The 27406-nt window shown below is 46.2% G+C and overlaps 1 protein-coding gene and 3 non-coding genes across 4 annotated transcripts; 2 read left to right on the top strand and 2 right to left on the bottom strand.

Moving 5' to 3' along the window:
* The first annotated feature begins 1702 nt into the window (after positions 1 to 1702).
* Positions 1703 to 26461, top strand: LOC128713539 (coronin-1A-like). The gene is made up of 8 exons (XM_053808399.1): positions 1703 to 1993; positions 23819 to 24025; positions 24238 to 24540; positions 24600 to 24920; positions 24994 to 25543; positions 25614 to 25960; positions 26047 to 26238; positions 26321 to 26461. Exons 1-8 carry the CDS (start codon positions 1703 to 1705, stop codon positions 26453 to 26455), a joined length of 2346 nt encoding a protein of 781 aa, XP_053664374.1. The 3' UTR covers positions 26456 to 26461.
* Positions 11406 to 11477, bottom strand: Trnae-uuc (transfer RNA glutamic acid (anticodon UUC)). Its single transcript has one exon. It is a non-coding gene; the product is annotated as a tRNA-Glu (tRNA).
* Positions 11900 to 11971, top strand: Trnae-cuc (transfer RNA glutamic acid (anticodon CUC)). The gene has a single exon. It is a non-coding gene; the product is annotated as a tRNA-Glu (tRNA).
* Positions 12221 to 12292, bottom strand: Trnae-cuc (transfer RNA glutamic acid (anticodon CUC)). Its single transcript has one exon. It is a non-coding gene; the product is annotated as a tRNA-Glu (tRNA).
* Positions 26462 to 27406: the final 945 nt, after the last annotated feature.

Here is a 27406-nt window from a genome sequence, read left to right on the forward strand (position 1 = left end):
TCGGGGCGCAAGCTTTGTTTATCATTTGTCCTGTGCTTGCTGTGCGGATTGGCATATTCAAACGAAACGGAATTTCGGAAGGATGTTTTCAGGAATATTGGGTTACATTGCATTTTTGTGCCATTGTTTCCTATGTTGAATATTTGCAGATAATCCAGATGAATGGAAAGGCTTATGTTTTGATTTGTTTTTTTGAATAAAATGAAGGCTAACTCTTTCGAACCCAGTTGAAGAATTGAACTCGCTACAGTAGCCAATAGCAAGCTTCCAGAAACGTCAATCTGCATAGGTGGTGGTCTACGGCTGATCGTCGTACCCACGAAGCAGTTCCGAAGTCGGCACGAAGCGAAAGATTGGCCGTTTTTGGGCCAGATAATCGGCCGGATAGCAGAATTATCCGGCCCTCGAGGGTGTTTGAAAGAAAGAAGGAAGGAACGGGGTGGAATGAGCGGGGGATTACAAATAAATATATGAATTAAGAAAAATTATAAACAAATACAGTCATTCCTCTTCAAATAACGCTTCAAAATCACCTTCAAAATTCGCTGATCGCACTCAACATATACACACATGTGCACATGGCTCACTAGGTTCCTTCCGCACATTACAAAGTATTCAGCGCACTCTTTGCAGCGCCAATAGCACAGTGTTTAGTGTGCTCTTTGGAGCGCTATTTGAAAAGCACATTGTAGCGTAATTCCCGCAGTGAAGAGCTGCTTCGTGCTCACCGCTCATCGAAGTGTGCGAGAACGTTTCGCTCCGTTCATTCGAAAGAGCTGCTTGACCCATCACTAGTTGCGGGGTAAAAATTGTTCCTTGGGTTGCTTCCATGGTACGAATGCCATAAGTTTTTTTTCATTTAAATTTTGAACTTGCTAGCGGACGGATCGTGCATGCCGCTTCTCTCGCCACAACATTGTCATTATCGTCATCGACATCGAAGTTTGTGTGAATAAAAACTGCGAACGAATGTAAGCAAAGTTTCGTAAAGCAAGTACACCACGAATCGAACAAATACGGCGTATTAAAGTTTGCAGTTGTGGTGTCCCAAATCCCGCATCACTGCAAAATCCTGAAAGTGCATCCGCGCTGCTGACGGTATCCCTCCGGAAAATTGTTTGGTTCTGTGAGTTTTAAGGGTTTGTTTTTTTTTCGCAAAAACAAACCAAAACGTGTAAACAGCTTACGGAACCGGAACGAAACCGGCCCATCCACTATCATTTGCATCGTGTTCGAAGAGAGAAGGAAAAGCTCCGGTGCACCCAATGCACTCCTCGGTCACACTTTGTTGAAAACGTTCCGGGGCACGTTAGTGCAATTTGTTCCAGTGGGGCACAAAATCACCTCCAGAAACGTATCGAAACAAGTGTGTGTGTGTGTTTGAGTGTGTTGTTTTGGATCTGTGTTGTTTCTTCGGCTACGTCGCGTTTCGTCTTTGCTACTCCGCACTGGTTCTATGTTGTTATTTCGATCCGTTACGGTAATCCGGCCACTGTGTGTGCTCGTTCGATGGTGTGAGTGAAAACATCAAAGCAAACCATATTCCTCCCCCCACGAAATAAAAGGGCCCAGAACAAGGGCAAGCTTTCCGAAACGCAGCAAACCTTGACCTTTGGTGTGTGTCATACGCGCTCTGGTGCATTTGACGGGAAGCTTTTACCGTGCCGGTGAGCTTTATTTGTGCGGTTTTACTCGCGGGAACATGTTAGAGTTACATCCCGAAATTGGGGAAGTGCATCTTACCCGGCCGGCCACGGCTGCCACCACACGCTCCGCACTGGAAGCGATCAAGAAAAAGTTCGAACTTGCAGCTGCCGCCGCAAGTGCAGATGTGAGCGAGAAGCTTCTACTCGAGAAAGGAAAGGAACCAAAGCTGACGTTCGGTTCCGCGGGAGTTCCATCGACTCCGGACGGAACCGAGCATTCACCGGCCAAACCACCGTCAGCCATCGGGATGATTGATTCCCGTGGGTGCGCCAAACCAGCCAAAAAGGTAAGTTTCGCTTATGACTTTCGATTTTCAACCATTATCTCGCATTACCTGGCGTTTCACACACGCGTCTTATCACACCTTCTTATGCTGATTCGGATTAATTCGACGACGCAAATATTCTCATCAAAAGAACGAACTCTACCAGCGGAAAATACAAATCCTCACTTCCGCTGTTGTCGAGGGCTTTTAAGTTCGCAGCTGCAGGAAGTTTAGCAGACACAAGGAAGGGTTTTTGCTTGTGGGAATTTTCGCATCACGAACGAATCGAGCTCGTTTGGACAGGAACCGGTTTTGGAAAGTCAGCTAAAATTGGGAACCAGAACACGCAAGCAGTGGCTGAGTGTGTCTGTATAGCGGTGGACGAATTTCCCAAAAAAGGAAAGATGATATTCTTTAGCGACTTCTATTCACTGCGCTTTAGGAAGCGGGACAACTAAAAGGGAAGACTTGTTTTTTTTTTAATTGTTTTGTTGCATCCTGTAGAAGGGGTTTTATCGGGTTGCATCTGCACGTTGGAAATGTCCTGGTGGGAATAGATCCAATTAAGTTGAGTTATTCAGAGTTGTATAGGAAGCAACTGAACGATCTTATAAGGAAGGACTGTCTTACTTTAGACAACCTGGAGTTAGATTTCTTGCAGTATAGTTGATATTCTGGCCATATCAGCAAGATGTACCCTTCTAGGGGTAGAACTTTGAATCGCTCGAGGATCATCAGTCTAAATTGTTTCTGATTCTAAGAATCGACTCCAAAAATAACTCACTACTTCTCACACACAAAGAAAGAGAGTAGATGACCCGCATCTCAACGCTGCTCGAAATGGAAATTTGACGTTTAACCTCTTCGCTTTCCGTTAGTTTCCGTTAAATTTCGCCAATTTGATCGAACGTCCACGATCGACGATCAACGGTTGATGCTACCACAATTCGGAAAGCGAAATGCAGAAGTTGGTTCGCATCTTTCACGAGCGGATGTTACCTTTCCCCGGCATTGCAATTACCGACCCGTCCACCCTTCCGGCTGCCGTGCAGCTTCCAGCGCAATTGATGCTGCCGTGAAAGTGTGTTTGGGAGTAGCAGAAGGCGTTCAAGCAGCAGCAGACTTCCGAACCGGCAATTCGGAAAAATGAAAACGAATCACTCAGCACGGCACAGCTAGTTCGCCATTTCCATTTCGAGCGTACGCGTGAGGTGCGTGAGGAAAATCCGTTTCCCACCACGGCGGCTGCAGGAAATCTTCTGGCATGCCATGGCGAACGTACGTGTATCGACGTGGATGCGCCTCGAAGTGCAAGCGAACCCACTCGATCGGAAAGCCGTTAATGGATATGGGAAAAATGGCGTGCCAAGAGGAGAAGGTGAGAAAAATTCCCTCCCAGCCTTATTGCTGGTGCTAAAATGTGGGTGAAATTGGTTTCCGATGTGCGAGCCTTGCGAGAAGAAAGCAATTCCAAAAAGGTGCATCAACAAACGTAGACACATATGCTCATTGTTTAATCAAAAGGCGTTTTGCGTATGCTCCATTCAGCAGATGCCGCATTCAAAACAAAAAGCTTGACGCCATTGCTGGTGATAAGCAGACGAGGAGATTGGATTGAGCATGTTCAATTATCTGCATATTTTAAGATCAATTTCACAAATTTCCACCTAGCTGTAAATAATCCACCCGTTGGCGCCACTGTAATCAAGGTCTCGCCACGTGCACCGGACATGATCTGGAAGGACGGTAATTGCAGTCAGAAGAGCAGAGCGTTTACCGCTGATAACAGTGCAGCTGACCCGTGCAGAATGCAGAAGGCCTCGGCCCTGTATCCGGTAGCGCCCTGCTCTTATCCAATGCCAATGTGAAGGACTGGGAGACGAGTCATCGAGGGCCCTGGACAGCACAGTTGATGCAAGAAACCATCGAGAGTAACGCGGTTGTAGGCTATCTTTCTCACACTGAACCTCCAGTTCGACGTAAGGGCTGTCGGTTTCGACCGACTGACCACGTCGTAGCGGAATAGACGGTGAAGTGTGTGAAGTGCACTCGACAGACTCGAGTAGACCTAACCTCTGTTTGGGACGCTGGTGGACAGCGGGGCTATGTAAAAGGGGGCAGCAGGTTTATTATAATCATTTTCAAGCAGGCACGACTCGCCAGCACCAGCACCACGATTATTATTGCGCATTGGGACGGACGGGTTGTCTATCGAGTGTTGCTTCCGCCTAGGGATCTTCCCACAAGCCTCCACCGTGGATGTGCGTCGGGAAGGGTACTGCGTCTGTATGGCGCATATCTGACGGATCACATCATCAAATCCGGCACGCTGGACGCGTGTCTGAATGATCAGCCGAAAACGACTGGACGTGACAGTTGGCCTGGACTGTTGCGAATGTGTAATGTGTTGTAGAACTTCAATCTACGTCTATCCCCTCCCTGGGAGGGAAGATGCCGCCGACAAACTTCCTGCCTTATAAAGAATCTGGAGTGGAGATCGCGGAACCACTCTGTTCGTTCGGTCTGTATTTTTGTTCGGTGGGTGTAGGCTTGTCTGATGTATCTCCTACGCCATTACTCGCAGTACGGCACTTGGCACCTTTCGTCGCCATCGATCATTGAACTGTCAAATGGATTCTAAAATCTTCAAACCTTGTTCGAAACCACCGAATAGTGCAGCATTCGATGGTGGGGGTCTTTCTTTAGGGTTTTGGGTCCGGTTGCATGTGACGTGATCAGGCAATCAGGATCCGGACATTGGGATCTGAAGGAGGTGAAGATAAGCGGTGTTCCCTTTAATTGCTTCGATCGAGGGATCTTCGATGCGCAAGTGTTGTAAAATGAACGCGTCGTAAATAGCGCAACTGTACAATGGGGAGTTTTATTGGTGTTTCGTCATGTAGATGGGCTGTAGCGTGTTTTGTATCGAGTATGACGTCATCTAATGTGTTGTCCAAGCAAATCAAAAGGAACGTCGTGCAAAGTCATATCGACGATGGTTCAGAAGCTATTTGGACGACCGAGCCCATACCGAAACGGTTCTGAATGGAACCGTCTGTTTTCCCCATCCAGTCCGTCTTTGGCGGAAATTAGTCGCGAACACGGTCCAGAGTTCATTCGCATTTCGTTCCTGGTACTCACCGTCTATCCAACACCCGTTAGCCCTTTTCCTATGAAGGCTAGGGCACCATAACTCTATGTATGCAACAGTGCGTGATACAAGTGCATCCGAGCCTGTACCAACAGCATCATCATATGGCGCCAGTCGTCAATTTCCCTTCCATGCCTACATGTGCAGCAAACATTGACACACCGTGGCACGGGAGTGGACGGGAGCGTCAAGCGTGCAATTGCCAGTTGCACATGAACCACCCCACTGCCGAAGGAACACACAGGGGTCGTTGCATGCCAGCATGAAAGGATGAGTGGCACCAGCAGCGGCAGCAGCCGCATCGGTACTGCCAAGTGCCACCTTACTGCAACGTCGGCGACACTCGGTCTGCCCATTAGGTGTAGGGGTGAGTGTAAGTGTGCGTAATGAATAAGAGATGGGCCCTTTCTGCCTTCTCGCGCAAGCTGTAGCGAGGCGGACTATTTAGAACGCAAGGAACACTACCGTTTCGTGTACCCGGGCGAGTAGTCCCACCTTTATAATGAAGGGTTTTTCGTTCTTCATGTTCACGAGGTCGAAACGAAACAGTCACACACTGCCACGTTTGTCCGAGAGTATGTGTGGGGTATGGTGGGCTGTATTTCAATTTTCCAGATATAAATCTTGCATACAGCGGTGAATGGCCTTCGAGCGATAGGGCCAAGGGCCATCGTAACTTACATGCAGTTGTGAAGCTCGCGATGTTCACGTCAACGCTAAACCTTCATCGCAATCTGGAAGTTATGTTTTGATTATTACCAACATACAGCGGACATCAATGATAGAATCGCACCTCAACATCGTTGAAAAAAATTAGTTTCCTAAATTTCCCAAATATTAAGCATTCCAAACCATTGCTCCAACCAACACATGATGGAACGTCTGCTGTGGGTGCTCATGTTTGGGGTGCTAATTCTGGACGATGTATTATGCAAACGACACAAACATATCGGTGTACAGCGCCACACGGCACTGTTGGGTTAATTAGTAAGCACTATCGTTGCCCTCAACATAAGTCAGTTGGCATTGCGTCTATGTGAATGAACGATAATGTCCCAACAGTGACCCATATTAGTTGGCTTTAGTGACACTAGAAGCGGCCGAATGCAGAAACCCTTCGTTTGGTCACAAATGGTTGTAAGAGAAATGTCAATTCCGTGTCTTCATTGTGGCGTTGCGTGTTGTGCTACAAAAAACTGCCTTCCAGCTCCCACCTATCTTATCTCGCGCAAACACACACGGGGCCGCCACTCGGGCAGAATCGATGGTGTTATCGTAATGCTTTCAATTTTTGGAGTGGCGTGCCCAGGAACTTGTACGCGTGACAATCAATTTCTAAGTGGTTGATTTGAAGCATGTCTTCTTCTGTCCCGCGGTGTGTCAGTTCTTAAGTTCTCCCATGTCGTACAGGTTGTGCGTTATTCACTATTGGCCCGGTGTGGTGTTGATGCGGTGTCTGTAATGGCGTGACAGCACACTGGACAATGTTCTGCCCTTGTAAACGTACGTTTATTGCTGTGCTGTGCAATTGTTTCCCATCACCACCGTGTGGTTCTTGTTTGTTTTTTTTTCAGCTTCAATCATTCGCGATCGTGCGTTTGGGGTTGTATCGGCGTTGTGGCAAAAACGGCACATGGCTTGTTTTTCTTTTGTTCAACGTACCGGCGGTCTAGGAAGGGGCAGAGCATTCCCATTTTACTGACACGTTTGAATATTATATTGTGGACCCATATTTAATAGATATCAGTTAACGCTTTACGAACCAGAAATGGAATGCCCATTTAAAAGGTTAATGTACAAGCGAACATCACTTTAAACGTAATTTAAAGAGCACAAATCGATCGTTTTGTTCCCCATCTCAAAGTCCTGTACCATGTATTTTGTGAATTTCTGAACATGAAAGGGATGGAAACAGGATTAAGGATAAACAGGGGTTTTCAGCTCATTGGCCTCCCTGGCAGTGATAAGAATATTGAAAGAACTTTCTACTGATCAGGAGCTGATGTTACAATGCACTGTCTGTAACATGTTTAAAGGAAGTATGAAATTCCCATTGAAGCATAATTTTTGGTTTACAATTTCCCACCACAAACCCCTGTAAAATCACATCAATTTGTTTGCTTCTTTTGCCCTTTTTCAAACCGCTCCTCGGAGTATTTCCGCTCCAGCCGAAATGTCAAAACGATTTTCGTTGGGATTAAAGTTTCTCGACGTTCGCTTTTCCGCCTGGATGAGACTGAATGCTTTGTGCGCGGTTCTGGATGTGAACCGCTATTACCGTAACATTGACAGACGATTGAAAAAGTTCTAAAAAAAAAAGGAAACAGAATACCTGCAGGGAGTTCCCTTTTGGTGGTTATTTCGGTTTAATTTCACATTCCACGCGTCGCGTCACCATTACCTCGTTATTGATATTTAATGATCGGTAGCACTTTTTTGGACTTGAACGGGTTTTAAGAAACACGAAACATTTCACCCAACCAGCTCCAAATATGTTCTATGTTTCTTTCAGCAAACCCCCGCCGATGGCGAGACAGACAGACAGATTTTGCGTATCGATTCAACATCGAGCGGCAACACTTTTACGGAACATTGTAGCAATTTTGTCCGTCGCAAAGAGCGTTTCGGCTTTAGGAAAAGTTTCAACTACACGCGGTTGTGTTGTGTTGGTTGGTGTCTGGAGCTGTGAGATGATTTGATTTTATAAATAATCGAATCTATTACGCTTTAGCCCAACAACACTCAGCGCTGTCGACAGCACTTCGACTCCACACCGATTGAAGCAGGGTTAAGCGTTGGAAGGGAGAAACAGAAGTCTTACTGTATGCAAAAACAGATAAATATTGATGTATTTCGCCAGCGATAGGTTCTTCCGCGTCCGTCGTGTTACAAACGGGCAACCCTCTGTGGGGCGAAACTGTGTCAAGGAGTCCCTATTCTGTCCGCTCACCGTCTCCGAAGCCGCGACGCCCCTCTAAAACAGCAGACGAAACTGACAGACGGAAACGTCAATGAGCCCCCAGAAGGCATGGGTCCCGGTTTCAAAGTAGCAGCGACGGCCCGGTTTTCGGAAGGTCTCCGAGGAGCACCGGGCAAAAGATTGATGGCGGCGATAATGATGATCTCGTCGGGTACGAACAGAGCTTTCGATGGCCGCGGCAATATCTGATGGGCCGCGATTATAACGGGGCGGTGGGTGGAACTGGGATACATTGGAATTACCTTCCCGTCATCTGCACCGCAAAGGTGTCCCAGCGTTAAGGAAAGAGGTGAACCATGACTTTGAAAGTTCGACGAACTCCTCCAGCACGGGACTTCTCATCAATCAGAGTCCGGTGGCGCGGGCAACCTTCCGTCCGGAGCCGTCGATCCCCGGGGTCTCGATCATCGGTAAAGTGAATGGTCACGAACATTGCGAACGCGTCTGTCCCTCTGCCGCGTGGGGATGAAGGTGATGTTTCAATATAATAAAAAATAATAGCACCATCGAACAATTACACTTGGTTGGTGTTGGTGTTTGTGCGCTGAAGAATACTCGTTCGAATAGAAGTGGAAGAAGAACGCTTAACCGTGCTGGGGTTCTCGGCCGAAAGAGATTTCTTCGAGAGAAAGGATCATGAAGGTGTCATGCTCAGGTAGTTTTGGCAACGCTAATTTAGGTAGAGAAACATAAGTAGGCCGAGAAAAGCACAGAAACCAAACAGCTCGCACCGTAATTCTGAAGATTTACCATAAGATTAGAACATCATAGCAAGCGGTTCGGTTCACGCAGGTACGACAATTTGAAGAGTTTCTACCCGTGTCTGTAAAATTCGAGGGCCATAATTTCTGGAAACGGATCCGACGAAAGATGGTGTGTGATACTGGCCGGTAAACCTTGGATTTTTACTGTCGACTACCTCCAAATAAGGTTGCACCAATGCAGACGATAGAGTTCCCGTTCGGGATGGATGGATAATAAGCAGCGAATTATGGCCATTGTCGTGGCGGTGAATTGTACATTCATCTTGTCGGCGGATCCTTGAGCTGCTTCACCACCGGGGTACCGGGTGAAGCTATCGGCTAACAAGAAATCCCAATTCTTTGTCTTTATGCGTCTGAGTTGCTTAAATATGGCAACGGCCGCCTTATTGCACCGACAAGGCAAGGCCCCGGCCAGCATTATCACCTTTTCTCGATTACATTCACAATAAAAGCACAATGAAGGTTCGCCTCTTCTTCGCTAGCTAATCAAATTTCCCTTCAAACCGAATGGCCTCAATCGGTCGTGGGATCTCTTCTCCAAAACTTTCGACGCTCCTCGTGTTGGTGGTGCTCCAAATGATCCGCACTCTTGGTTGGTACCGAAATGAGCAAAGGACGTAAACAATGTTTAGCACCGCACAGACCGGGGGGGATAACGGTGCCACCATGAGCAACGGAGCTTTGTTTATCGCCGTAACAAACATAAACACAACAGTACCTTTTCGTTGCCACACCGCGTCGAAACAATAGTTCCGATGCGTGTTACGAATGCGGTTAACCAGTACTGTACGGATGTTCCATCTCATTTGCATCTGAAAAACAGTGCAACGGCCCTTAGAGTTCTTTGTGTGGGTCTGATTGGCTACCGGTAATCAGAGTGTTGCGTTTGGAACGTTCACATCACTGGCTAGAAAGAAAGGGTCTGCAATGGCCCAGTTTTACCATCGAGAAAGAGATTTTTAGAGACGATTTTCGGTGATTTTGTCAGCTTTTAGCACATTTTTCGTCATCGTCAGAATATTACAATGTGTGCCAATTTGCATATTAAACCACAATGCAAACAACATGGAGATGCGTTTGTATGATAAATGGCGTCCACTACCGTGGTCAGGCATTCGTTTGTGATAGCCCCTTTGGGTACTCCGTGCCGTGCTGCTGTTGATTCTCATTTATATTTAAATTTAGTTTTTTATTTGAACACGTGTCACTCTGCTCGAGCCTCCCGATGAATAGCAGGTTGTGTTAATTTTGGTTTCTCGCTTCTGTAAAGTTTTTGCATAGTTGTTTGATTGTGGCCTCCATATCTCCCTCGTGGTGTTGCCATTGGTGTGCGCAACCGTATTACGATGTCGAATGCACTTTTTTCGTTCGTTGCTGACGAGTTTCTTCTTTCCGCGAATGAAGTGTGGCCAACAAATCAACACCCATTAGCAATTATTATTACCATTGCCCGAAAACCAACGAGTCAGTCATTTTCGGCACCAAAAAACCGCCAGTGGAAGCGTTCGCGTTGCATTGAAATGTTGCATAATTTGGTGGTTTTGGATGTTGGAGTTTAAAGAAGATGATGCTTCTGACCTCCGCAGGCGGTTAATGTGATAGTTTTTTCTGTAGCTGAAAACAACGGGTGCACTGGTGTAAAGTGGCACACAGACACATGGAAACGTTTATGTTGCAGGGAAGCACATGAAGTTGGTTCGATGGTAATCCGCAGGGCAATGGCATTTGCTTAATTAGACGTAATTAAATCCACTTTTCGTTATCGTCTTGTCTCATTCTTTCCTAGACTCGCGCCCACTGTTCATGGGTGTGCGTTTCGATGGTGTGAGTTCTCTCGTTTCTCGCTACGCTCAGAATATTCCTGGCTGTAGAAGAATTCCACCCGGCGGCCCCGGAGGCTATTTAACCGGGCACAAAACCTCCCCACCCAGTGCTCCGGTGATCGTGAGCTCGAAGAACCGCAGACCAAAGTGAAGCGAGAATGCCTAACCGCCGCATCATCATCATCTGTTATGTTCTGCAGCTTCGATGTTTCGATCGCCATTCCCTTTCCACCATGAGCGTTTCGGCAATGTACGATCCGCGACGGATTGGTAAAGACATTCGAGCACATGGTAATAATGCCACTTGCCAATGGTTCTTTCAACTTATGGCAGTGCGAAACATAAATCCTCCCCACCGAGTTGGCGTGGTATTTAATGCTCGAAGACGACTGCTTTTCCTCGACATCTAGCTCGTTGGTGCTGGTGTTGTCAACTTCCCGGACTCTATATAGGGGAATAAAAACATGTGTTCGCTTCAGCTGTTTGTTAATATTGTAGTAAATCTCTCTCCTCCAGATTGTTATAACAAGCGTAACGTGCGGATTCATGCGTGCCTGCAACATGCTTCTTTTTGTTCAAAAAGCTAGTTAGATTGCGTCATCTAGTTCGATGGTTTGTCACGCAAAAACATGTCTATTGTTGATCTTCGGCGTGTTTGCAAGTAGTCACCAAAAACTGAGTTCAAAACAGTAGCGTACAGGTGGAAAAAAGTATGTTCCCATACCGGGAATCGAACCCGGGCCTTCTGGGTGAAAGCCAGATATCCTAGCCACTAGACCATATGGGAGATGAAGAGAGAGCGACTCAATACCGTACTTGTACGCAACACAACAGGCCCATGCTCAGTCTCTTTGAATTGAGTTTCTGCTAATGTGGGGGGAGCATATCAAGACAACTTGCTGAGTGCTACTCTGCCTGTGAGTGTTTGTTTTTATGTTGTCAGAATAAGGAGAATAGGGAGTATAGATGTTTATTACGATCAATTGTAAGTTATCAACAATTTAGCAATGCAATACTTTTTATTTTCAATCTAGTATGATACATTTGCTCAGAGTTCGTCGATAAATCTTTAAAAAAAAAATCAAAGTTCAAAGCTGAACTTTACATTATTGTTATAATTTATTGTCATTCAATGATGGACGAAATTAAATGTCTTGCTGCGTTAGGTTTGTAAAACCTATAGTGTGTTTGAGAGGAAATAACCGACAGTCCCATATTGTCTAGTGGTTAGGATATCCGGCTCTCACCCGGAAGGCCCGGGTTCGATTCCCGGTATGGGAAACAGCTTTTTTTGCGACATATCTAAAACAAATGCTATCTCTAGCCAGTTGAACGAAAGTTCCCAGCCAATTTTTATTGTTTTAATTTAAATTCCATCTCAGTTTCATTTTTCAGTCAGGTTTTGTCTCTGCTAAATATCCTCCCATTGTAGTATAACAGTTTGATTTTTTTTATTATCGGTAGAACGGCCGGGCTGTATATCTATCATAGTATATAACAGTTGCTCCACACACAAAAAAGAAACCTCTTTTCCCATACCGGGAATCGAACCCGGGCCTTCCGGGTGAGAGCCGGATATCCTAACCACTAGACAATATGGGACTGTCGGGATGAGAGCCTTTGTAAACAGCCGGGGTCGTTGGTTATGGACATACGTTGCATTGCAGCATATGTTTTAACCGAAGGTTAATAACAGCGCCAGTCGTAGTGAAAAACGCCTTTCGCTGTCAGTTGAATAATCAATTACTAAATTTTTATGAGTCCCGTTCTCCAACATCACCCTACGCAGCGCAATCGTGTTGATTTCGGCAACGGAGTGCAATAAATAATACTACAGACCGTTTTATAGTGTGCTGTCGTACCGTACCGTCATTGGTTGTCAAATCCATTTTTAATTCCCTTGTCTGCGGTCTTTAAATCATTGCCTACAAGATGCATCCGGTGACGGGAAGGATTGCAGTTTCACTTGTAATTAAATATTTGTTTGCAACCGGCGTCATTGGACACTGTTTCTCCGTTTTAGCTGCTATTTTGACATTGGCTTGAGAAAATGCGCAACAAACTGTCATTGTTGTGCTTTGGCCGGGTAGGAAATTTAGCCCGAGTGGAACACAGTGCTGCAGTCTTGTGCATTGTGCATTTCCTAAGTTGAGACGGTGGTGGAGAAAACAGAAAAAAAACACATAACCATCCGGTATTCGGAACACTATCAGTTATCTATCGACCTTCTCCTTTCCCTACTAATGGACAAGCGTAGGATGAATTATTTAACTTATTTCACGTTCGCTAGTCTGACTCACGCGATTCCATTCACCCGAGTGGTTGGCGATGATGCAATGTGTGTGTATGTGCTCTGGTTCTCTCTCAACTCCATCCCTTCTTCCACGGTTTATGTCAACAAGCGTATCATGCGCATCATTACAACCGGCCAAGGGGAACCATCAAACGAATGGGGTGAAAGCGTAAGGTGGTGGCCATGGCAGAGAGTCTGTGTGACAACCGCTTCCGTCTCTGTCCCCACGTTTTAGAATCCTAGGGTCGGGGTTTTACATATATGTACATGTTGCATCGATCGATCAGACATGGATGCTGACAAGGACGCTGGCGAAACGCCGCACAGTGGAAGTGAAAGGATCAAATCCTGCCTTTGTCGGTGGACAAAAAAGGTTCACAGAGTAGAAAGAATATCCTCCCCCGGGGGAAAATGTGCTCGTTGGTGGAAAACAAAGCCCCAAAAGGGAAAACACTAGCCCCGTTTCGCTACACTTCTATTACTTCTGTTGTATTCTTCGGTGAGCAGTTGTTGAAAGCTTGTGGATGCGTGTGCCCTACCGCGGTTCACTTATTCCATTTGTTATTATTTGTTTTGGTAGCTCCCACCACCCGCACAAGAACCGAGGTCCTTGAGCTTTCTTCTCCCCGTTTCTTTCCTGTGGCCACCATCCGGAGGAGTAACGTTGTCTGGTGAAGGTTGGAGTCTGCGCAGATCCTTTCGGTGCTGATGACTCATCGGCCGGCCCCATTCCAGTGGCGTTAGGCACATGTACATTATTTACTTTCAAACTTCCTCGGGCATTGGTGGCGGGAAAGGATGTTAGCGAGGCAAGCTGGTTCTTAGACGGTATGATGAGTTTCTTCTCTCACTTCCGGTCGCGTCCTTAAGAATCCTCGGTTGTTTGGTCGTGTCTGGAATTGATTAATCGTTGCTGAGGAAGAATCTGTCGCTGGGTGTGACGGTTGGAAGGAAAAAAAGTTCTTATGCAACGGCATGAACTTACCTTCCGGTGTTACGGATTATGGAGGGACAAGTCGAAGTGAGCTACAAGCGGATAGTACCTATATGATACTGATCTTTTATGAAGACATGCTTTTTCACTTGATATAAAATTGAATAAAAGAATTAATAATTGAAGAGTAACTGTTAATTAATTTCATATTCTTTTGTCCGTTTCGTTTCAGGTAAACATGATTGAAGATGAACTCTTATATGTGTTCCATTGATTGGTTTAATATATCCAGACCGTAAGTAGTGATCGATTATATAGAGTGCCTTCTGACGGCCTTGCTGCTGGTCTCGGAACTCCAGCTTTCATGTCTTTCGTCGGTTTCCTATCGGACGACTACCGGTGTGACATTGAGTGATTGCACTTCCTTGCACCAGTCTACTGGCCCATTCCTGGCCTGATTATTCTGCAATCGACATCGAAAGCGAAACAAATCAAGCAAACAATAACCTTCTTCAAGACACAACGCGCGTTGGCGTGTACGTATTGGAAGCGTGCTAAACTGCTTGCAGTGTCTTTCGTTTGCCTTTCGGGACACTCCTGCGTGTCAAGGTGGAAAGAATAGCAAGAAATGGGTTAGCGGGCCAAGCAGTAACGTGTTGGGGATATGTTGGGGAGACTAGTCCACGGAACACCATTCTCATGTGCTAATGACATAATTGAGGCGTGAAACGTCGCCAATCGGTGGACGGTTTCTTGTTAGCATGGTACCCCGATGCAAACTGATGACATTAGTCATGGCCCACAAGGAGGCACTTCCGCGTGTACGGTCGGATGGGCATGATTGGTCATGATTTTCCAAATGGCGCCATAAAGCGGAAGAAAAACAAACTTCACTCGCCCCTTTTTTTCTGGAGTAGGTGTTGTCGGAATCGGCTGGATCGATCAATTTGACACACTTGTTCCCGACGAGGCAACAACCATTGTCAGTTAGTGGCTATTACTATACTGTTTACATTTAGGTGAAGTTCCAATTGAAGCCGTCGTTTCAGGTGCGGGTTTCGCAAACGCTCACCTGGCAAACGTCTGAAGACGGTTAGAAGCGACAAGGTCGTGAGACAAATATTGCACTAATTAAGGTTTGGAGCAAACATGGCCTAATAAACATGGTGGATCCAAACAATGTTGTTCTAGCTAGGTTGGTCACATTTATACAGCTATGACTCCATAGAGACTCCATAAGCTGGTGGTTAACGAGCTGCTGGCGGAACCTTGCATGTCAGTGTTCCCAGTGTTTGACACCTGTCGTGTTACGCTTTTAGTTTGTTTTATGGATTGTCAACACACGCGATTATTGGCAACGATGGCGTTGCCCCTTTTCTCCACGCTGGAAGCGTTATCAAGGCCAATTATCAAACGATTGGACGAGATTGTTAAATCATGCTTAACAGCACCTTTTGGGAAACACCTGGTCTCAGGCATGCATTTGACGAGCTCTCCCAATCTCTGGGGGGCAGTCTAACTTTTTCCAGCCCTTTTTTACTGTTTTTTCAGTTGGTTGTTTTGCATGAGTTTGCATGATGCAGAACCACAGCGGTGTAGCAATATTTGTTCTCGTTTGACCTCTCACATCCCAAGAGGAAGGAGGCTAGGAGGAATCAATCTGCCCTAGCATAGTGAACCTCCAACGCAATAAAGTGAACCACGATACCACGATTCAGATGCAGTCAGCGGTCAGTGCTCTTGTTGCTGCCCAATGGTACTATGTTTGGAATCGGCATCACTTATCATTGATATTTCCTTCTTTTGCCTTCCCCTGTTGCTTTGTTCCTCGTTCGAGATTTCCGCTTATGTTCCCCATCATGGTCCGACAACGCTCTACTTGTTTGCTGGTGGAGTGTTTTTTTTTCTTATTGTACTACTCACTTCGAAACAGTGATCAGTTGCTGGTTCATCAGCATTTCTTGCTTATTTGATTTCGATCCGCGCACTTCCACCGGCAGATCCCAGCGGTTCGGTTTGGAGTGTCGGAACATTGCGTTTGATTATTTGTTTCTCGTTTTCCGGTGTGGGGAAGGCCAAAAATTGAGAAAAACAGCTGCTGTTTGGCTGCGGTGCGTTATCTTTTAGCTCGATGATGGTCCAGCCGCATTAAGCGGCAATAGGGCCAGTAATGGACTGATCCGAATATAATTTAAATCACAATGTGTAGGAAAATAACGATGTGGGGATGGATCGGTCGATTCGCTTCTTGCAGGCGTAATTAATTAGATGCTCATTGATTGATTCGCAGCTCTCGTTCGGATCATTATTTTGTGGTCGCGATCAGAGCTTTCAGACGTCCAAAAACTGGAAAATGGACGACGGCCACCATGCCACAAGAAACGAAGTGCTCAAGCCAGCTTGAACCTGTCGTTATCAACCGACCAACGGGGCCTCTCGTCTACTTATCATATGGAAGAAAGTGGAAACATTCGCGTGTGTTGGATGGAGAGTGCATTGTTATCACATTATTGCGTGCGAGTTAAAGAAAACCCGCTTCGGAGATACATCATTTCACTCTCGTTTGTGCTGGGAGCGAGAGCATTTTTCACGACTTTCTCACTGACGAGTTGTTGTTTGTGAAATTTAGTAATGCGAGAAAGAGCGAAACGGGTTACGAATAGGTCAGGGATCGGCAACTAGTACTGGTTGGGTGTTATAATGTAATTTAAAGGAAATGTTTTTCTCCACTGAACTACTACTGAAGTTTAAGCGATCAGGAGGTATAGTTTAGAAATATTAAACTGCCAAGGATAAACTTCTTACCTGAAGAATTGTTCGATGATTTGACATATTAGTAATCGTCCTTGAGAGAATTGATCGGGATACGAACGAAGGGTAGATAAATGCAGCAATTCACCATGAACTAGATAACATACGGCGCTTGTCGGGCAGCCACGTTTACCGACCCCTGACATAGAGCGCTCGAAACAAGTGCGTTCGTTTGCAAAGCTCTTCTTCGCCCATTACTTGCTGTGCGGCGTTAGGCGCGTTCGGATCGTTTTAGTTGCGCTCCCGTGGAAAGGTCCTCACGTTGAGGAGAGGTGTGGTGTTGTTAGTGTGTGCAAAATATATTCCCCGTACATTTGTTTTTCGATTTTATCATTGTATAATTGATAGGCAATTAACATTAACAACACTGGGCCTACTTGGATTAGAAGGGTGTAATGTTGATGGCAAGAAGATTGAAAATTGAAACAGCATCTTTTGTGAATGTGCATTTGTACATCCACCTATTAGTGGTGTGAAACATGTTTGCGAATGTTTTTTTTTTATTATTGAAAAAGATCCAATCAACGTAATACAAGCAGAATAGATATTACAATCGACGCGAACCATACGCCCGAAAGTGCATACTCTTCATTCAATATCGTCCTTTTACGCGTACCCGCTTCTATCTGCGTTGGTGTGTGCGTGTGTTTTCAGCAATACACACCCATCTTAATACTCCCTCACAGAATCGTAGTGGACGCTAGTCGTAGTAAAAGGACGACGTTGCGCGGGTACGATACCACTAGCAGCAGCAGCAGCAGTAGTAGTAGTCGTGGTGATGCATCGGAATCCACACAGCCGATGTAGCGTGTCGTCCTTGTGACCGGTGACTCATCCTTCCAGCTTCAACCGGCGTGCATGTAGGGGTGTAGTATTTGAATGACAGTCGCAGGAAAGTTGCGTGAGCAACGAATCGACCCAACTGTGCAAATTCGGTGCAAAAACGGTAGCGGTTTACGCCATTGCGAAAACCACTTCGTAAAATATGCCTCCGTGTTCTATGGCCTTGTCATAGTGAATTTTCAATGGATTCAGATAAATAGACCCTCTACTGTGTGAGTTTATTTACCTATTTTATTTTATTCATTGTGTGTGTGTGGTTTCTTTTTTTGATTCTAGACGCGTGTGCCAGTGTTGACCGTGTTCGTGTATAGTTTTTATTTTGCTATCGCACAAAACACAGTAGTGAAAAAATTTAAAAGTTTTAAAAAGAAAGCGTTTAGTGTAGCAGTAGCAGCAAGCAGCAGGGAAGCTGAAAGCTGTAAAACAAGTGCCGCAAACCGCAATCCATCCATTCACACCTGTGTCTTCCGTATGTGCACGTGCGCACGTGCCGACTCCATCGCCAGCGTTAAGGAGCAGCAAGAGAATTAGCTCGACGTGTCCTTATTGTGCTTGTGTTTCCATTCTTTGCCGAGCTACGACCAAACGCACGATGAGCAGTGTTTGTACGCGTTCGTCGACGTTCAATGTAAATTTCAATGCATTTTGTGGTTGCGTTTTTTTTTCTTCATACCCCCCCTTTCCTACCATTTTATCCCCAAGGATTTCGCACATGTTACATCGTAAAGGTTATTTTCACACCACAACGACAAATCAGCCATATTTTACACCAAAAGGTGCACTAAACGCACTATACAGCTCGCTAAACGATGCCGTTGAAACATATTTAATAGTCCTCGGAAGCTCTCGGAGCTGACAAAGCAGCATAAAACGAGCATGAAATGTGTCTTGCAAGATTTATGGAACTTATTTTTACTTTCTGCCCATGGTTGTTGCGATAAATCATCGCCAATTTGTTGCATCCCCCCTTGGGGTGGATTCGATGGCAGGTTGCCTAACGGACAGGCGGATGTGTTTGTTTTTTATCTCCCCGTGGAAGCAAACAGTGCGAATACGATGGATCCCCGAATTTTATAGTACTTCACGGGTTACACAACGATGGCAAGATGCACCGATCCGTTTGCCTGTTATGTCAATGTAACTGTTTATTTCCCAATAGCTATTTGGCGGTGTGAACTTTGCGCAACGAGCGCAAGCGAAGCGTTTGCTATCATTAAACTACGCGTCCAATATGTGTCATTAGCTTTTCATGCCTATTTAGCAAAGGGAGTTGCTTCCTGATTTAACAGTCCATTAAGCTTCAGAATGAAACCAATTTCCGCAGGGTGCAATTTTCGCGAGCGCTTTTGAATATGACTGAACGCGGCAAGCCAATACGAGGCGTAAAGACAGTGCGTGTGAAAAACCTTAATGTGTGTGTGCGAAAACCTTTTACCGTGAAGCATCCTTCCTAATGTTGGATCATAATAGAATTATGATACTGCCATCCTTTCTATGCGCGTCTCCATAATGTCCCGAATACCCACCATACCCACCCACCAAAAAAAAAAAAAAAAAACATCAAAACTCCACTTCCCTTTGACGTCAGCAAAACTTCAAGGCCATCCAAACGATTGGGGTTTCCGCATCCCGGAAAACGCGGAGAACAAAGTTAAACAGATCGCTGCTGTTGTCCTTTGGGCGACGTGGAAAGACTAGGGCACATGTCCCAGTTTGAACGTTTGCCAAGGAAAATAGAGCCGTTTCCAGTACGAGAACTCCTGCCACCGGAAGGAACTGTGAGGAGAGATGAATTTCGTAAGTGTCTTCTGGGGGAGGGGGGAGGTATTATGGAGGTGAAAGAATGAAGGCAATCTGCATGTTTGGTGCGATATCATGTCAAGGACGTTATTTTTCCAGCCCACAAGCAGCGTCGGCAATCGATGTTGCAGGTTTTTCGTGGGAGAGAAAGAACATTCACACACTGCAGTACACCATAATTTATCGGGCTTTGTTTAATGCAGGTATGTAGAAAGTCACTCACAGTTGGGCGAGAGTTCTACCGTGGAGAAGGTTAGGTTACAAATTTCTACGGTAATAACCTCAACGTACGGTCTGTCATCATGTCGCGGAACTGTGTGCATGCAGCAGTGATTCTGCAAAGTTCGCCATGAAATCGATAATCGATCGAGTGCGAGTGCGGCCATCGACAAAACCGCTAAATCCACCGCCCGTAACGCGTGCTGCGCGGTGCTTTATTTTTACTCCCTTTTTTAGAGCTAAACTTGTCCCAACATTTACGCTGAACGCGGGTAAGCAAACAGCCACAGCAAGAAAACATTCACCTGCTCCATTGCCTTTTCCGGTGTTCGGTGTGCGATAAGGTGTCTCTTCTATCGATGTTCGACCCCTCCCGACGTTGATCAAACCGTGGGTCTCTGGATGTGTCTGGGAGTGATGTTTTCCCCGACGCCGTGCAACGACTTTCACCCTAATCGCTGTTGCGTTGCTTCGGCCTGTCGTACTACTACTGGCGGGGGTTTCTCGGGGTTTGAGATAAGTCAACAGGCGAAACTCCCCTTTCGTTGTCAACCCCGGGGGGCGGGTGAACCTGACTGCCTTTGGGTTCGCTTCCGCCGGAACTAATCATTTCCGAGGCGACGATTCGAGGCGTGGAGCGTTGATCGGCCAGCTGAAATTGAGATACCTGCGGCACTGCTGCTCTTCTCCCGAAGTTTCCCAATTTCAACGATCGGGAGCCAGGGTGCTTATCCGTCCGGGCTCTACCTCACCTACGGCTGGGACCATTAGTGTGCGAATCGAGGCGTAAAATTTCACATTTTCCACGATCCGCTCGCCGCGTGTTGCTGTCAAACGGTGTTGTCGTCACTGTGCCATTTAACCGTGCGGTGTGGCGGCCCTCACTAACGGTGCGATGTGTCTCATTGAAACAAGTTCCAGTTCCATTAGCGCAACTCTCGCTGGGTACACCTGTTTTTTTTTCTTCTTACACTGCTTGTTTTTGGGCAAATCTTGTTTTACGTTGGATGTCATTGGCTTTTAGATAGCCGAGACTTTCAGGGTTATAACCCTGCTTTGCCGTCTTTAAGCCCCTTTAAAAGAATTGATGCTTCATTTTTCCTTGTACGGCATCTTAAGAAATGGAGTTACTTTATACATGATCCTCAAAGTATGCAATCCGTAGTATAAAATCCACCAAATAAGAGAACTTTGTAACAAAACATTTTTTTTATCAATCTAAATTATAAGATTATAAGATCCACAATTTACTTCATTATAGCAGGCCTTATCGGAAAATGGACAAGTTTCAGGGGTTTTGTCTAATGCATTTTTCATGCCATATCGATTTACTAATGCGGCCAGAGCGCATCTCTTACGTGAGACATGTGTGTGTGTGTGTGTGTTGAGTCTTCGTGTGGACCGCGTGTGATCCACTCTACGTTGCAGCTGACGTAACGACGGTTCCTACCTGTCTGCCCCTCAAGCATTTTCTTCATTAATTTTTCTCATCCTGTTCCGTTGCAAAAAAAAAACGAGCAGTATTTTTTATTAATTGATTAATGTTTCCTTGTTTGTTCGTGTAAGATATCTGATCTGCTTTTTCCAGTTCGTTTTCACCTTGGTCTACCTACTGATCGTAGGCCAGTTATCATCACGGCTCAGTGCTAAAAACATCATCCGGCCCAATGTTCATCGCACTCGCAACCGATCCGCGTACTGATAAAGCAAGCGATCCGGCGATCCTTGGTCGACCGTTTGGCCATTGCATAAAAGAAAAACGAAACGGCGATGCTCACTTTCCACGTCTGTGATCATCCTCGGGCTGTGTAAAAACATTCCAACGGCGATCTTGTTCGTGGGCTTTATCGATCGTGCGAGGCATTATTACCCGCTGCACTGTCCACAAGAGCGAACGGGTCAAAATTTAACACGTTTAGCACGCGTAAAGTTTAAATTAGCAAAAGTGAAAAAGAGATCATATTCAATCGAACAAAAAAGCCTTTCTAAACCTCCGATTTGCGCCACTTGGATGCTGGAGAGATGAACACACGGAATTTCATGCTTGCGTTGCCGATGGTTTGTTTTATCTCACCTTTTTGGAGCATGTTCCGTTTGGATGTTGTTGTTTTTCGTACGTCTAAACTAGCTTCCCCAAAAAACAAAAAAAAATGGAAATCAAATAAACCAGTTGATAGGCTCCCTGATTTCAACCTGCTTTTTGTCGATCGCAGCTGACTACTTTCCATGCTCGCCCTGGACATTCATATGGTTATTTCTGGTGAACTGCGAGCTGTGTTGCCGCGGCGTCGAGCTTCCGATCATAATGATGGTGCTTTCTAAAACCACCACCAGATCAGCATACATCCCTTCCCGCGGGAGTCTTTTGTAAAACACGGGGGCCACCAACATTAAAAGTAGTCTACAACCTCCGCTTGGATGTTGCCGGACGGGGGGCCCCACCATAACGTGTATGTTGCTTACTTGATTTGGGGTGAGTATGATGTCGCCCAACACCACCACCACCCCGTGCGGAAGAAAGGGGCAACCCTTTGGCATCAGGAGATTAGCATCGCGAGCGGTACCGGCGGACATTAGACGATGAACCTACTTTTAATCATGAAACCTTTTTTTTCGGGGCTTCCAAAGAGAAAGAAAGATAGTTTTTGCACGCACAAAACACATGATTGATCATCCTTTTGCTCAATTTACCTCCGGATACTTTCATCCTTTTTCGATATAAAAGAGGGAAACAGAAAAAAACGCTGCACCAACAGTTAAAGCCCGGCCGAAACGAATTGACGCTGCGGTTATGCGGAGGCTCCATCCACGCACGTGGAGCAACTTTTACGGCCTAACCTTTTCGCTCTTTCGCTCTCTCAAGTGCAATTTACGATTTGGTTTGTTTTTTTGTTTTGTTTTGCTTAGGTTTTTACTCTTGCTTTTTACTCGTCGCTTAGTTCATCGTGTGTTGCTGTTACTGTTGCTGTTATTATTTATTTTGTTTTTGTTTTCTTCTTTCTTTTTTTCTTTCTTTCACAGATTGGATTAATTTCTCCATCTTTCCCGTCCCGTTTGTTTCGCACTTTGGAGATTGTTTTAGTTGTTACTGTAAACTTTGTTTCCTTTCCCTCTTCGGGTTTCTTGTTGGCGTGTCTTGTTTCTATTTTGGCAATGCTTTCCAGGAGCTGTTGAAGGGAAAGGGGGTGCTCACACGTTTGTGGGTCTTTTGCAAATCCCAGTCGCGCCTCCCTTAATCACCTCTCCGTGTGCTTGGACGTGTGAACGCGTGTACGTGGCGAAGGTGAAGGGGTTGGAGAAAGACAAGTGGCAAAAAAAGGTACAGAATGAGTAGAAAACTCATCTGAATAGACTCTATAACCTTTCCCCCCTCGTAGTGCAAACGCTCTTCTTTTAGCCCCAAGCAATACTTCAGGAGTAGGCCTTTGCCCATCGGGAAGATCGTTTGACTACTTGGTCGTTAATCAGTAGCGCACGTAGTTTCTCATCATCACGCCGGAAACCGACGTGTCGAATTAGAGGAACGAACTGCCCAAAAACTGCACAAACCCCCTAACCCCCTGTAGCAGTTGAACGGAGGAGAGGGAGAGCAAAGATTAACGGGAAAGTCCCACGGCACGTCCGCCACCCCCTTGTGCCGCCTGTGTGTGCCCTAAGCATCGCATCATCATCATCATCATCATCATCAACATCATCTTCATCAAACGCCATCAATCGAGTTAGTGGAATGCCGGTCTCGGAAGTCCGGGCACCATCAGCTACGTGCCTGATTAAGGCCGGCCCGGCCTTTGGTGAATGTGTGGTTCGGCCAATCAAAGTCAGGCGTAGCGGATTGTTATTAATCGTTGAATGTGTTTAATCGGAAGCTCCATGCGTCACTAATCGTTTAACGGCTGCGCGGAGGTCTTGCGGTTTTGTTGACGTGTTAATATATCCTGGCCTGTTTCTGCAAACATCTTCCCAAAAACCGCGGTCAACCGAAGACCCTTTTCCTTCAATAGCTTTTACGATGTTTGCAGAATGTCCTCGCATATTCTGATGCTTTTCCTACCGACAAACCGAGGAGATGGAGTTTTCCAAGACTCTTTTTCTCGTCCAATTTCCTCAACATTTAACCATTATTATTTTCTATTCCTCTTTTGGTTGTGTGCGAAAACAAACTGTGTGCTTGATATTGATTGAATCTGAATCGTTTAATCCATACACCTTTGAAAATAAACGCCAACAGTTCGGCGGAACTCGCAGCGAGTTCGTCGGCAAACTGCGTGCCCTCTGTGAAGCGGGCGGTGTAACGGGTCTCGCTGGTAACGGCGGAGCAGGAGCCGGAGGAGGAGGAGGAGGCGGAGGTGGTGGAGGTGGCGTTGAAGAGAAGCGCATCAGCAAAAGCACCGACGACATTGCAGATAGCGACGATCGCGACATGACCAATACACAGGTAAACCCCCAAACCCGCATCCAGTAACGGCTAATCCGGTCTACTAACAAACGTTAGGAGGGACCCCCAGCAAGTGGCATCTTCGTTGAACTAACCCGACATGGAAGTCAACTTAATTGACCTATCAGTAAAGCGTTCTAAAAATCAAACACCGCTGACATCACTGATCGATAGCTAACCGCCGCTCTTGTTGTTCCTTTCCTCCATTACAGCTATGGTTCCGTGGCGTCAGGCCATCGAAGTTCCGGCACGTGTACGGTTTGCCAACGCGGAAAGAGTGCTGCTACACCGACATCAGTGTGGTACGCAGTGGCAATGATGGTAACTTCTGTGCCGTCAATCCGACATTCCTGGCCATTGTGGCCGATACGACGTTCGTTGTCATCCCGATCGCCACCACCGGTCGAATCGATTTCCAGTGCTGCAAGGTGATTGGTCATGCGGGACAGATTCTCGATCTGAAGTGGAACCCCTTTGATGATCACACGATCGCATCCGCTTCCGATGATTGCACGGTAAGTTGGGTTTGGCGGGAGGGTTCAACTATACAGCACTGATGCCTTTTGTTTTGTAGATTAAAATCTGGAACATTCCTGAAGGCGGTTTGGCTAACAATCTTACCAGCTACGTGACGGAGTTGGTTGGCCACAAGCGTAAGGTGCTGCACATTGAATGGCACCCAACGGCGTCGAATGTGTTGCTGAGTGCGGGTTTCGATCATCAGGTTTGCGTGTGGGATGTTGGAAATACCGAACGACCGCTGCTGAATGTCATCGACTGTCACGTCGACATGATCTACAGTCTCGCAATCAATCGGGATGGGTCGATGATTGCCACCACGTCGAAGGATAAGAAGTTGCGCGTCATCGAACCGCGTAGTGGAATAGTCGTCTCGGTAAGAATGTCTTGGACGTTGCGCTGTGATCATGATCAGCAGACTCTCATTTTCGTACGCTTCTATACTTCAGGAGGGCATCTGTCATATGGGTACCAAGTGTTCGAAGGCAGTATTTCTGGACAATGGCCGTATCCTGACGACGGGTTTCTCGCGCCATTCGGACCGTCAGTACGCCGTCTGGGATCAGCACGACCTGAGGAAACCGCTCACACAGGAGGTGATCGATAGTTCGAGCGGTATCGTCACGCCGTACTACGACTATGACACGCGCATGGTGTATTTAGCTGGCAAAGGTGATGGTAACATCCGGTACTACGAGGTGGTGGACGAACCACCGTACGTCCACTATCTGAACCAATTCCTGTCCGGCCAGCCCCAGAAAGCTCTCGGTTTTATGCCGAAGCGTGGACTCAACGTGCACCAGTGTGAAGTGTTTCGTTTCTATAAACTGCACGCGGCCGGAAACATCTGTGAACCCATCTCGATGATAGTACCACGCAAGTCCACGCTGTTCCAGAGTGATCTCTACCCAGATACGCTAGCGAATGTGCCAGCGATCGGGGCCAAGGAGTGGTTCCAGGGTCGTAATGTTTCCCCAGTCCTGATGTCGATGAAGACGGGTAAGAGAGGGCTAGTAGTGAAGTAAGAAAACTTGTACTTGATGATTGTATTGTCTGTTGTTTGTTGTAGGTGAGTCAATCACGGAGGTATCTAATGGCAAAACGAACCGGAGCAGCACAGAGTCGAAGATTCAACGAACACATTCCATCCATCTTGCCAACGGAAATCAAACGAACGGAGGTACCAACACTAATGGTCACACTGCAATATCGAACGGAACGGATCGAAGCTACCAGCAGAATGGTACTTACGGATCGAACCTTACCAATGGCAATAATCATCCGTTGAGCATTAAACAGCAGCAACATTCGCTCAACAAAGAGAACGAATTACTTGACAACCGCAAGATGGACAATAATACGAAGAAGTTTGCCTTCCTCTCGCAACCGACCATTCCTGACTATCGACCGCAAACGGTACATAACCCTAGCCTAGCTCAGTTATCCCGAAGATCGCACCATGGTACTTACGTTTCGCGTTCGCCCTTGTTCTCCTTTTGCAGATTATCGAAAAAAGCCAGAAAACGTCCACCAACCAGAGTACAAAGTTTCACCAACTGCAGGCAATCTTTGGGCAGCAAACTACAAACCACAAGGACATTGCCAACCTGCAAAACAATCTGCTCAGCAACTCGCGCAACAGCTCCCGGAACAGTTCGCTCGAAAACATTAACCTGCTAAACTCGGAAAACGAGGTAAGCGAGCGAGGTAGTACCTTTGCGGTGTACCTCGGCCAAAGCGAACATATCCTTTCATCCCATTTGCACTTCGTTTCAGCTCCGGAAGGCATTTAACAAACAGGCGGACGAAATTAAGAGTCTGCGCAAAACGCTTAACGTTTCGGAGAAGCGTGTGCGCGAGCTGGAGGCGGAAGTGAAGCGGCTGCAGCTGCAACTAAAGCAACACCAGTAATTCCGTCGCAAAAAGAATGGGGAATGATGGATATACACATTGTGATTGGGATTTGTGATCGTTTCGAAAAGGGAGAGTTCTATTGTGTTTTTTTTTGTATTATCTCTCTGTTGCGGGAAGCATTAAATGAATGTGTACGTGCGTGTGCGTTTTGTGTCTTTTGTGCGTATTGTCGAACCTTACGACGATGTGTGTCGTATTTTGTGTACGCTTGTGAAGTGATCGCGTAGCATAAGATTAAGACAAACGGAATGTGGAATGATATGAGCAGATTGTAGGCGAGAGCAAGAAGAGTGGAATGTGAGGAAAGCGGTGGGGTTTACGAAAGCAGTTACCAATACCACCCACCCCCATCACTTTTCTATGAAACGATTGTCCAACAGGGCGCATGATTTAAAGCACAATAGTAAACGATTAAACAAACCTGCTATCAGCAAAGAGAAGGGAAATAGGAAGGACATTTGCTTTGCCAAACGCTTCTACTACCGAACGCTGCCGTACTGTCGCTGCAGCCACACTTATACTTACATGTAAATGCGCGTAACAATATTTGCTTTTAACGATGGCTCGCGTAGCCAACAAATCGAACGAACGGTGAAAGCCGGCACAATGATATAGTAGCTTACATTGCTTATAACTCCGAATCGTACGCGCGTAGATAGTGCGATACAGTGTATTTGTTTGTGTGCAAGTTATGCTACCGAGAGCATACAGCAACTCCCTATTTTAAACCCTCCATCGTCATCTACTCGTTTCCCTAACCCATGCTTACGAGAAGAAGCTTTTTGCCTTGGCTTAATACGCTAGTTTAGCCACTAGTATGTAGCAGATAGTATTACCGGAACCACAACAAGACACAATGATCCCTGGAGGTCTTTTTCAACATCTCTTTTGGAGAAGCATTTATCTCCGCTCTGGCAGTGGATACACGTATCGGTATCGGGAGTAACA

This window comes from Anopheles marshallii, chromosome 3 (assembly GCF_943734725.1).
Source record: "Anopheles marshallii chromosome 3, idAnoMarsDA_429_01, whole genome shotgun sequence".
NCBI lineage: Eukaryota > Metazoa > Arthropoda > Insecta > Diptera > Culicidae > Anopheles > Anopheles marshallii.

Coding starts and splice junctions, on each gene's coding strand:
- LOC128713539 (XM_053808399.1), top strand. CDS start 1,703: ATGTTAGAGTTACATCCCGAAATTGGGGAAGTGCATCTTACCCGGCCG. Junction 25,544..25,613: donor CCTGATGTCGATGAAGACGG/GTAAGAGAGGGC, acceptor TGTTTGTTGTAG/GTGAGTCAATCACGGAGGTA. Junction 26,239..26,320: donor TGCTAAACTCGGAAAACGAG/GTAAGCGAGCGA, acceptor ACTTCGTTTCAG/CTCCGGAAGGCATTTAACAA.